The sequence below is a fragment of the Siphateles boraxobius genome, unplaced genomic scaffold (assembly GCF_051911475.1).
Source record: "Siphateles boraxobius isolate OS27281-9 unplaced genomic scaffold, OSU_SipBor_1 66, whole genome shotgun sequence".
Taxonomy (NCBI): domain Eukaryota; kingdom Metazoa; phylum Chordata; class Actinopteri; order Cypriniformes; family Leuciscidae; genus Siphateles; species Siphateles boraxobius.
This window is the reverse complement of record NW_027509193.1, coordinates 8,741,792-8,751,699: the sequence shown is the minus strand read 5'-3', so window position 1 is coordinate 8,751,699 and position 9,908 is coordinate 8,741,792. Positions and strand designations below refer to the sequence as shown.

Genomic DNA, 9,908 nt, shown 5'->3' with positions numbered 1-9,908 from the left:
TACCAATAGCTTAACTGGCTGTATAATAAAACTAATGAGGGAGGACACCAACAGATTATTCACTTATGTGTTATAACCGCGGGTGTAAATACTTAAACTAGTACAAGACAGAGCAAAGTGTGTTTGTACCGTATAAGCACACACACACCTATAAATGACTCGCAATAGCCGTGCAGCTATAAATCAATTATCCTGGCGCAAAGTCCATAGTTACAGGGTTTGAAACCTGTTTTACGTTTACTATAACGTCATCTTCAACCAGTCTGGCGTTTCTCCGTTTATTCCGCAGATTAACAGGGATTAATTTGCCTGTGGATACTCAGTCAAATCATCTCATGGTAAGAGTCACTTCTTATGTCATATTTCATTCACATTTTGAAGTTTGGTTTGAACGCTTGGCTGTTTGCGTACAGCAAGTAGCTGTCTCAAAAAAATGACTCAAATTTTAGAATGGTAGTGTGTGTAGCTACATATGCTTTTTTTAAAATAAATGTTCAACTTCTTTTGCTAACTTCAATGCCCGCTCTATACTTGTAGTAGATTGACATCTCAATGGATGCTACTGGTATATGAAATCCTTTCTTTTTTTGTCCCAGTCTAATGCTTTGTATGTGTACTCTGAATTCAGATTATTATAAAAATTGTCATGAAAACAGTTTTACAGGATTTTAAACATCTGAAGTTATAGTGCTTGGGAACAATTTCCACAAAAGCAAAGACGAGACCCTGAGAGCAAAGCTTTAAAGGGGATGTCATTGTGCTCTGCTGGCCTGAGAAAATAATACATGAGAAACAGACGGTAATATTAATTCCCACTGAAGCTGTAAACCATCTCAATATCTGCATACCAGACTTCGCCATTTAAAGAAAAACTGGCAGATATACAGCTTGGAATAGTGCTGAAAGAAAATTTGGTTTTGAGGTTTTAAGTCGGTAAAGAAGACAATTTTCATTTCTTTAGACGGTTGTTCAGAATAAAATACTAGTTGAGCTTCTACACCACTGTAACCAGGACTGGTGTCTGGATAAAAACGTGAATCTCCTTTAAACTCGCTGCTTCTGTGGTAACTTGTACAACTGAGGTTGTAAAAATCGATGCAGATATTTGCTAACAGTTTATCTAGAGCTTCTTTCTGATTCACAGGTTCCCTTTGCAAGCTTGTGTTATTCAAAATACATGATGTAATATATTGTTTCATATATAAATGTTTCTAGAATATATCCATTTGTATTCATTCAAATGTATGAAATATTTATTAATACAACATGTGATGTTTAACACAAAAGTAAATGTGTCTTGATAATGCCGTTGTAACAGTCACATCTTTATTTCCTCAAACAACAACACCAGAGGTGAATTAACCTGAATACAAACACCAGGCACTTAATTCTTTTGCACTGCATTTAGTTGTTTAGTGCAGTACCAAGGTTGTGCGCATTAGTGCGCAATGACTAATTGATTGCTAAATTTCCCTGTGCACTTCCTGTGATGTGATATTGTGTAAGGATTTGTAGGGAACAGTTAGGTTATTGGACTGTTTGTTTGGTCACAGTGATGAAGGGATTTTAAATGTATTCGTGCTAATACATGTGATCTCATAATAGGTAAAGAGACACATGATCTATCTACAGGTGATCTGATTGGTCCATCATGTGGGCATGGGCGTTACTCCCTGTCATTCTGGCAGTGTTTGGAGCAATTGGGCTTTGGGTTGTGTGAGTATTTTTTTTTCAGTTTCGCACACTCTTTTCAAAATCATATTTGGTTTGTTGTTGTTTTTTTGTTTTGTTTACTCTTTCTGTACTTGTTTGTGTGCAGGTATGCCATTGCAGTGTCCAATAACACTGTTAATATAACTGCAGAATTCCCTTACATCAGGTTTGTACCTTAAAGTCCACTTGAGAAGTTGTACTTGACGAAGATTAAGTATTATTTTCTAGGAATTTGTACTTTAGTTGAGTATTGAACCTGAATACTTGGTACTCTTACATGATTACATTTACTAAGCACAAATTATACCTTCTGCTTATTGCAATCACATTTAGACCTCCAAGTACAAAGTGCATGTACTGAGAGTCATCATGACTCAAATCTTTCATCACTATATTTAATTTACTCTTAAAATACAATCTCCAATTTCTGACATTGGTGTAATATGGTGTAAAAACAGTTTTCTTAGTGTTATTGTAGTATTGTTGAATCTCGTGAATCATTTCTGAATTTGTAAAAATCATTCCTGATTCTAATCGATATGCTGTCAAAGATTCACACCCCTACATACTACACAACTGAACAGAGCACAGCATGCAAGGTGATACTAGCTAAGATTCCCTGATTAAAAAAATAAAAAAATAAAAATGAATATTGTTTCCTTTTAGCACATGTGGCTCATACAACCCCCAGAGCTGCCTGTTTTCTCAGATCTGCAATATTTGCTGTGTGTTGGGTGAGTCCCTGTCATATCATTTTGAAAACAGTCCTTCTGTACTGTACTTTCTGCGTAACCTCTTTTTCTTTCTTTAGCTCTATGGATTGTCTCTATCAGATTTCAACAGATCCGGGACTTGAGTTGTGCTTCTCATTTAAATACAGCCAGTCTGGTGCTTGGCTTCATCTCTAGCATTGGCATTTCCATTCTAGGAAACTTCCAGGTACAGTTTATGTGTGTGTGAAGAACGACTGGACGTTACTTGATTACTTGTGAATTTTGCTGGGCTTATTTGTGTTTGCTCTTGCATTAAAACCCTGATATACAAAATCGAAGAACAAACGGGTTTCATTTCAGAGCCTTTGTCTCTGTCCCAAATGCCGCACTTCATATGCTCTTACGGTCTTGTTGACTTATAATGGCTGCCGAGTGCACGTGTCTTAAGTCCATGAGACCGTAGGGTGTCCCATTTGTAATTTTAGGTGTCAGAGGGGTTATCCCGCAGTGGTTGATACGCGCCCTCGATGTGCACTTTTGCCAAAACCCGCACTGGTGCGAGCTCAGCAGCAGAATTCTTCCCAACAGTCAAAGTGGCGTTACGTCATGAAAGTGCAGACTCGTAGGAAGACGCTTAGGGTGTCATTTGGGATAGGGCCCTTCTTACTGGACTCCATCGCAGCTTTCATTGGCCAAGGCCCCCCCAAGAGGACGTTTGACTGACATGTAACGCAACCAATCACAGTTCGTTTTGTTCTGTGTCATGTTTAGGGGCTTGAAAATGTATTGAAGTTGGCTTGAAGTTGATGTCCCTACGATAAAAGACCGGCGAGCATCTAATAAATTATTCATTCAAGAACACTGTGCAAGTTTACTGCAACAATGTAGCCTCGAACTTCACATACTTTTGAAAATCCAGCGTTTAGTTGATCCTGGTAAGCGCTCATTGTCACAGTTGTAAACATGACTGCTTTCTTCTTCCATGAGGGGGTTTGGCGTCACTACGACTTTGTTTCCTGGCGGACCGTAAAGAGTGTGACACACACCTCTCCCAGACATCCTGTAGAATTCAGATTACAACTTCGAAACTCCTGAAGTTTTTAGCCAATGGTCCGTTTAGCCGTGGGCACTCCTACAGTAGGAGTGGCTCTGAGGCTCCGCCTTCTTTATCGTGGATAATATCTTCTCGGGTTAATTTCTTCTGTTCAGTCCGTCGAGATCAGACGCGAATATTAACATGAACACATCGTGAGCAGCTTTATAGTAGAAATTGAAATTAATTTAAAGCGAGACTGGCACTTTCATGTTTAATATTGTAAAGCTGCTTGCTTTAAAGCAATATGTTGTTATGTGCTTGTAAATAAACATGACGTGACTTGGCTGGAGAGGCGAGTTGCAGAGCTTGTGCAAACATATCCACATCGCTATGATCAGATGCTTTCTCACCGCTGCCAGTTTTATTGTGTGTTTATTTCGTTATAGAGAGGAAAGCAAGCACGAGCAACACATACAGTATTTACATATTCATCTAAATGCCGCTCTCAGCAGGAGATGTTCGCTAACAGTTTACCAGTGAAAAGGTGTTTTGAACTTCTTTTTACGATTAAACGATGAATGAAAAAGAACGTTGATGTATATCAGGGCCTTTATTTGCTATACATGCATGATTAAGTCCATATGTGTGTGTCCATTTAGCAATCTGTAGTGAAGGAGGTTCATCTGCTTGGGGCGCTCCTGGCCTTCTTCCTGGGTTTGGCTTACTTCTGGGTCCAGACGTGGCTTTCATACTACAGCCCGCCGTCACATGACCGCTGGTGGGTGGTGCCTGTGCGTGTCATCCTCTGCAGCCTGTGTACTGGTTTTGTCATCTGCAGTATCCTTCAGCTCTTACAGACAATAAAATTAATAACTGCAATGAGTTCTGAAATTAGTGCATTTTCACTACACTTTATCATGTGTTCATTTTGTGGTCCTTAACCCTCTTTCTTCTCAGTGTTTGCTCTCCATAGTACAGGGTTTCCCTCTGAAGCTGCAATGTGTGAGTGGGCTCTGGTCATGTGCTTCTTTGCGCTGTTTGGGATTTTTGCAGCAGAGTTCAGACACATTGACTCTCACAAGCTCACCGTACAGAAGAAGGGGATGAAAACCGCCAGTGATGCTAATGGTGTGTGGACATAACAGGAGATTCACTGAGGGAGAGCTGGCAAGTTGTGGCTGTGGTAATCAGGAACAAACTCACCATATCATATGGACACAACATTGGACTATAACCTACACGCATAATATAAAACACTCCCATTTTACACCACGTTTGGAGTTGAACTGTTCAAATCTGCGTTTTACAGTATAAACTATTTTGTAGAAATGATTCATGAGTGAATTCATGAGCAACATTGTTTACATAACATGTATATACCTTAAGATGATTTTAGTGTATAATGTGAGAGGATGGTATCAATGTAATATCCCACTTGTTAATGTTATTGCAGTACAACTAACGGTAATACCTCAAACCAGATCTCTTTGGTCTTTTTTTGTAGCCTTAATGACTTTATTTGCATAATGTTATTAAATATATTCTGCTATAAATAATTAAATTTTATCTGACCATTATCAAAGAAAGCTGTTATTGAATATAAACAAATTTGACACACTTAACAATTGCTGAGTTACAGTCTACAAAGTGAGCATTTAAAGCAAACAAATATGATGGTATGGTACTCTTTAACTGTTCAGTAATTCACTTCTTGTAGTACTGGTGTAAAGTCGGCATAAAAATGAAAGTTGCGATAGACTTTTCAGTGTTGAAATGAGTCCAAGTGAAACGGCTTTTCGAACAAGAAAAAATGTAGGGGAATTGGGAAGTGATTGGATAATTGTGATATGCTAGAGTGTAACAGCCGGCTTCTGGAAGTAAAATTCTTTTCATTTTCTCCATAGGGGAATTGATTATTAGCTCTTCTGTGATCTGTGAGCTCTGAGATCGTTAATTGATTGTATTTGCTTCTGATAAAGCAGTCAGCCCACATTTTAGCCCCAGGTCACACATCAGCCCCAGGTTTAAAATTGGAATTTATGGCGAAAAACTGCATTACCATGATTCTGTACAGATCTCCACCAATCAGAGAATCGAAACAAGAAGCAAAATGTGGCAAAAGATTTCTTTAGCTCCGCCCACTCCCATGCAGCACCGCAAATTATGTAAACGAGTCTTCCTAAGCTCTTAATATATATAATCAACATTTTTTCTATGTTTTTAATTTGATTATGTAATAATTCATGGGATTGTAGTTCTTTCCCTCACTAAAGCATTAGTCTTGAGTACAGTCTTGAACCTTTGTATTATCTTCAAGTAAAATAAATCTAAAAGTACTTTTTTTGCTTCAAATCAAAACATTTATAATGTTATGATTTACCTGGTTGTTGGTTGGCATGGTTCATGGCTTATAACGGTTTAACAAAGAATTAAAAAAAAAATCCCGACTGGCACTGTGGCACTGTGATGTCATGTGACTGACAGGTTGTCGCGTCCTTACACCAGAAAACACATATTCAGAGAAGGGAAGAGATGTCACTGCAAAAGGAAGTGGGAATTTATTTTGATTTCTGAAATATTATTTTTAATTTTTTTTATTTTCTGAAAGATTCTAATTTATTGAAAGATTTCTGGGCACATGAATAAAAAAAAATGGTGTGGATGGATACATCATTTATAATAGATACCAAAAAAAAAAAAACCTGTAAGTTGTGAATGTTGATTTCATGGTGACTTTTTTTTAACAGTCTATGCTTTAAACATAATGAAAGAGCATTTACACAAAGTCGACACCAGAGAGTGCTCTAAGCCTGAGGTTAGTTGTCTCACATTTGTCTCACTTGTTTGCATGTGTTCAGCTCACAGGTAAAATGTATATTGTTTTAGAAAGCCATCCATCTCCAAATAGTGTTATTTAATTATACATTTTAATTTATTTAGGTTTAATGTGAAAATGAGCTAACACTCATATGCTAGATTAATCTGGCTCACACTCATAAAATCTGGGCTGTTGTCATGTGTAAGCATGTGAATTTGGACACAACAGATTTGTAAATGATTTTTGGATGGGAAACACTGTAGAGAGCAGTCTGTGTGTCTCATGATGACATTCTTTCACATACACATATTGCTCTCAATGGGTGGGGAAAAAACACAGAGAACAAAAAAGGAGAGAGGGACACAAGGGGGCAAATGAAGGGAACTTTAAGGCATGTTGAAAAGTCCTGGGAATCAGTTATTTCTTTCTCTTTTCTATTTTAATATCCTTTCATGTTCAGTGTTTTTCTTAAATCAGAGCAATCTCCTTTGAATATCTGCTTGTTTTTTTGACGTATTTTTGGCGTATAGGGTCAACTGAATAATGCTCTCATCCAAACACTGATGTACTTGCCGCAAAAGCTTTAATGTAAGATACAGTTGGTATGTAATTCAAAACTGGTAATGTGGGGTAGAGCAAACTTTGAATTCACTGGTAGCTAGTGAAGTTTCTCAAGATAAAATCAATTAAAATTTGCAATGAATAAAACAAAACAAGGATGAGAGCTAAATAGTGGTTAAATATACTAGACCATAAGAAGTTGCGTTATTTATTGCATACTAATAATTCAAGTTTGGTGAACTTTGACCTGCCAATTTGTATATTGAAAAGATGTTTGGCCAAAAATGGGTCTGAACGTCATAGATTGATCTCTGCGCTATAATATTGCATTACTAATTATTAGAGATTCATCAGTGCACATCACTATTTTGTTTAATTCATGTGGTCTTGTAATCTTGAATAAAAATAGCTTCCCCCTCCCTCTTGCAGCTCATCTCTTCTCTTCTCGGATGATGTGTTCACTGGCGCGAGGGCGGGGCAACCTGTCACTCACATGAAATCACAGTAACACCAAACCACAAGCATCCAATCAATTTCCGATAAACAAAATCAAGTCCCGCCCTACATTTTTTTTCTTGTTCGAGAAGCCGTTTCACTCAGATATACATCACAAGGGGAAAAAAGACTATCAAAACTTTGTTTCATGCCACCTCTATGATTTATTTATTAAAAAGAAAAGCAAAATCATATACTGTTGCTGTCATATATTCTTGGCACAGTAATGGCACACGCTCAAAGCCTAGTGTGAACGCACCTTTTCTCCCCTAGCCAACCAGACAGTGTCCCAGACTGCCATCCTTATCCACCATGAAATTCACACATGGCATCTCTGTGACCTTTTAAGTGACTTAAACAGACATTTCATTCAGAGGCAAAGCCAAAGGGCTCTGGTGTTAGATACGGGGTAAGTGCTGTGTTTGGCTAAAGGGCATGAAGTCTGGCTGGCTCTTATGTAATGCCTATCAAGCGTGCATTTGTTCTATCTTTGTTTTAAAAGCGCAGCAGGCCGCAGGTCCACCGTGCCTTTCACCTCGGCCATAATCTCTGTTCACGCCTGCGTTATTCCAGATTATTCTTATCCCTTGCACAACTCCTGCTGCGCAACAATAGCACTACCGTACTATCTGCAAAGCAAACGGCCTGCCTGCCACCTCGTACACACACAGCTTATCAGCGAACAGCCAAATCCTGCCCTGAATGAGAAAGCAAGAGTACGGAAGAAAGCGAGTCTGTTGGACGAGTTTAAAATGTTCCAGCTATGAGGCCAGGAGCACAACAGAGGCATTAAATCTGATTTAGGCCTAAAAATCTTAATCCCCTCGATCCATAATCTAACAGGTCTGGAATTCCCCCAGCTGTTAGGAGAGAGGGAGCGAGGGGGCAAAAGTCGTGGCGCTGTATCCAGCAAGTGGGCATCTCCATGATCTCATCCCACAGCGTTGGCACTCTCAAGCGGAGAGCTGCCCTTTTCCTCAAAAATGCCAAGCGCACCACATTCCTACACAGACTCTGAAAAGTCCCTAATCGCTGAGATACACATTCAAATGGCCCATTTGCCCTCTCTTAGAGAACCATCAGACAAGGCTTAATTATATCATTATATGCGATCCACCCGCACACAGACAGACACACTTCAGTATGTTTGTGACTGTGCACAAGATTTATACAAGGAGAGGAGAGTGCTACGCTCAAACAGAAAAGATCTTTATCAGAAGTTATTAAATGTTTCTGTGTGATTCTCTGAGTAATGTTATTCTATATACAGCATGTTACACTTAAACATGCTGCAGTGATGTAAATTTGTATGCCAACCTAGAAGTTAGCATCATCCTGGTTCACTCGACAAAAACCCAATTGGATTTTTCCATTGGCATTGGGATTATTGCAGAAAATAAGCTATGTACACAACATTGATTCTTACATGTTTCATTAAGTATTTTCACAAATGAACAAAACTTGTCCTAAGCTCAATTTGCCAATAAATGAACAACTTTGATTTTTTTTTCAGTCTACAAGTTGGAAAGTTTGAGTTAGAATGCTATAGACAAGATTGCAAGCAAACGAGTAGGTGAGTTATTTGTTAGTTTGACGTGGTGATGTTTACTGTCCCTGACAACCTCTGTAGTCACTTGTTTGCAACTGATGCGTTAAAGGTTTAAAAAAGCATGAGTGGGGTATTACTGATGCAATTTATGTAATAAATTATAAGGTTATCAAGCTCATATTTTGAGCTTGAATAACCACAGATTTAATTTCAGGCATTTAACCATTTAATAAACTTCAGGACAATGCAACCAAGTGCAAAAATGCTAACTTGTTTCCGGCTTTTATGCCTGAAGCACTTGATTCATTCCTCTCTGTTTTCACTCACCCCACAAATCTACTAACTTTCTTTTTGTACTCCTTCTCGAGGCCCCAAAGTTTCTGCCGTATGGGCACTTGCCCCTTAAAAAAATTCCCACCTCCCAGTCCAACACAATACCTCTTCTCTCTGAAAACTTCAGTTTAGCCGTTCCCAACTCACCTCAATTGAGTGCATCTTATCTCAAACTCCAATTGAACTCCGCACATCCCATCCCACCTCAAATAAACTTATCTCATCATTGTCTCATCATTGAATTTCATCTCAGGCCAATCTCATCTAATCTCATCATTGAATCTCACCACAAGCCAACTCAAGTTGAATTCAACTCAAGTGACCTCATCTGAACTCATCTCATTTTGTCAAATCTACTCAAGTCCACTCGTCTCAACTTAAGTCCACTTTACTCAAGTCAACTCATCTCATTTGACGTCATCTCATTGTCAACTCAAATGAAATGTTCTCATCCCAAGTCATCTCAATTTAAAGGGATAGTTCACCCAAAAATGAAAGTTCTCTCATTTACTCATTCTCATCATTACAAACCTGCATGACTTTTTTCTGCTGAATGCAAAAAGAAGATATTTTGAGAATTTTCATGGGCTCCAGTGTTGTTTGGACCCCAACATTTATCAAAATTTTATAATTTTGGGTTCTTCAGAAGAAAGAAATGCATACAGGTTTGGAATGACATGATGAGGATGA

The 9,908-nt window shown here is 38.4% G+C and overlaps 1 protein-coding gene across 1 annotated transcript; it reads left to right on the top strand.

The window, feature by feature from the left end:
• Positions 1 to 235: 235 nt before the first annotated feature.
• Positions 236 to 4,939, top strand: tmem150b (transmembrane protein 150B). Its single transcript, XM_077212046.1, has 7 exons — positions 236 to 338; positions 1,606 to 1,716; positions 1,820 to 1,879; positions 2,380 to 2,447; positions 2,525 to 2,652; positions 4,122 to 4,299; positions 4,420 to 4,939. The coding sequence occupies exons 2-7, from the start codon at positions 1,652 to 1,654 to the stop codon at positions 4,602 to 4,604; spliced, it is 684 nt and encodes a 227-aa protein (XP_077068161.1). The 5' UTR covers positions 236 to 338; positions 1,606 to 1,651; the 3' UTR covers positions 4,605 to 4,939.
• The last annotated feature ends 4,969 nt before the right edge of the window (positions 4,940 to 9,908 follow it).

What these genes read in the sequence shown, in the direction of transcription:
- tmem150b (XM_077212046.1), top strand. Translation starts at nt 1,652, where the DNA reads ATGTGGGCATGGGCGTTACTCCCTGTCATTCTGGCAGTGTTTGGAGCA. An exon ending in CAATATTTGCTGTGTGTTGG is followed by an intron (nt 2,448 to 2,524) that starts GTGAGTCCCTGT and finishes TTCTTTCTTTAG; the next exon opens with CTCTATGGATTGTCTCTATC. An exon ending in CCATTCTAGGAAACTTCCAG is followed by an intron (nt 2,653 to 4,121) that starts GTACAGTTTATG and finishes GTGTCCATTTAG; the next exon opens with CAATCTGTAGTGAAGGAGGT.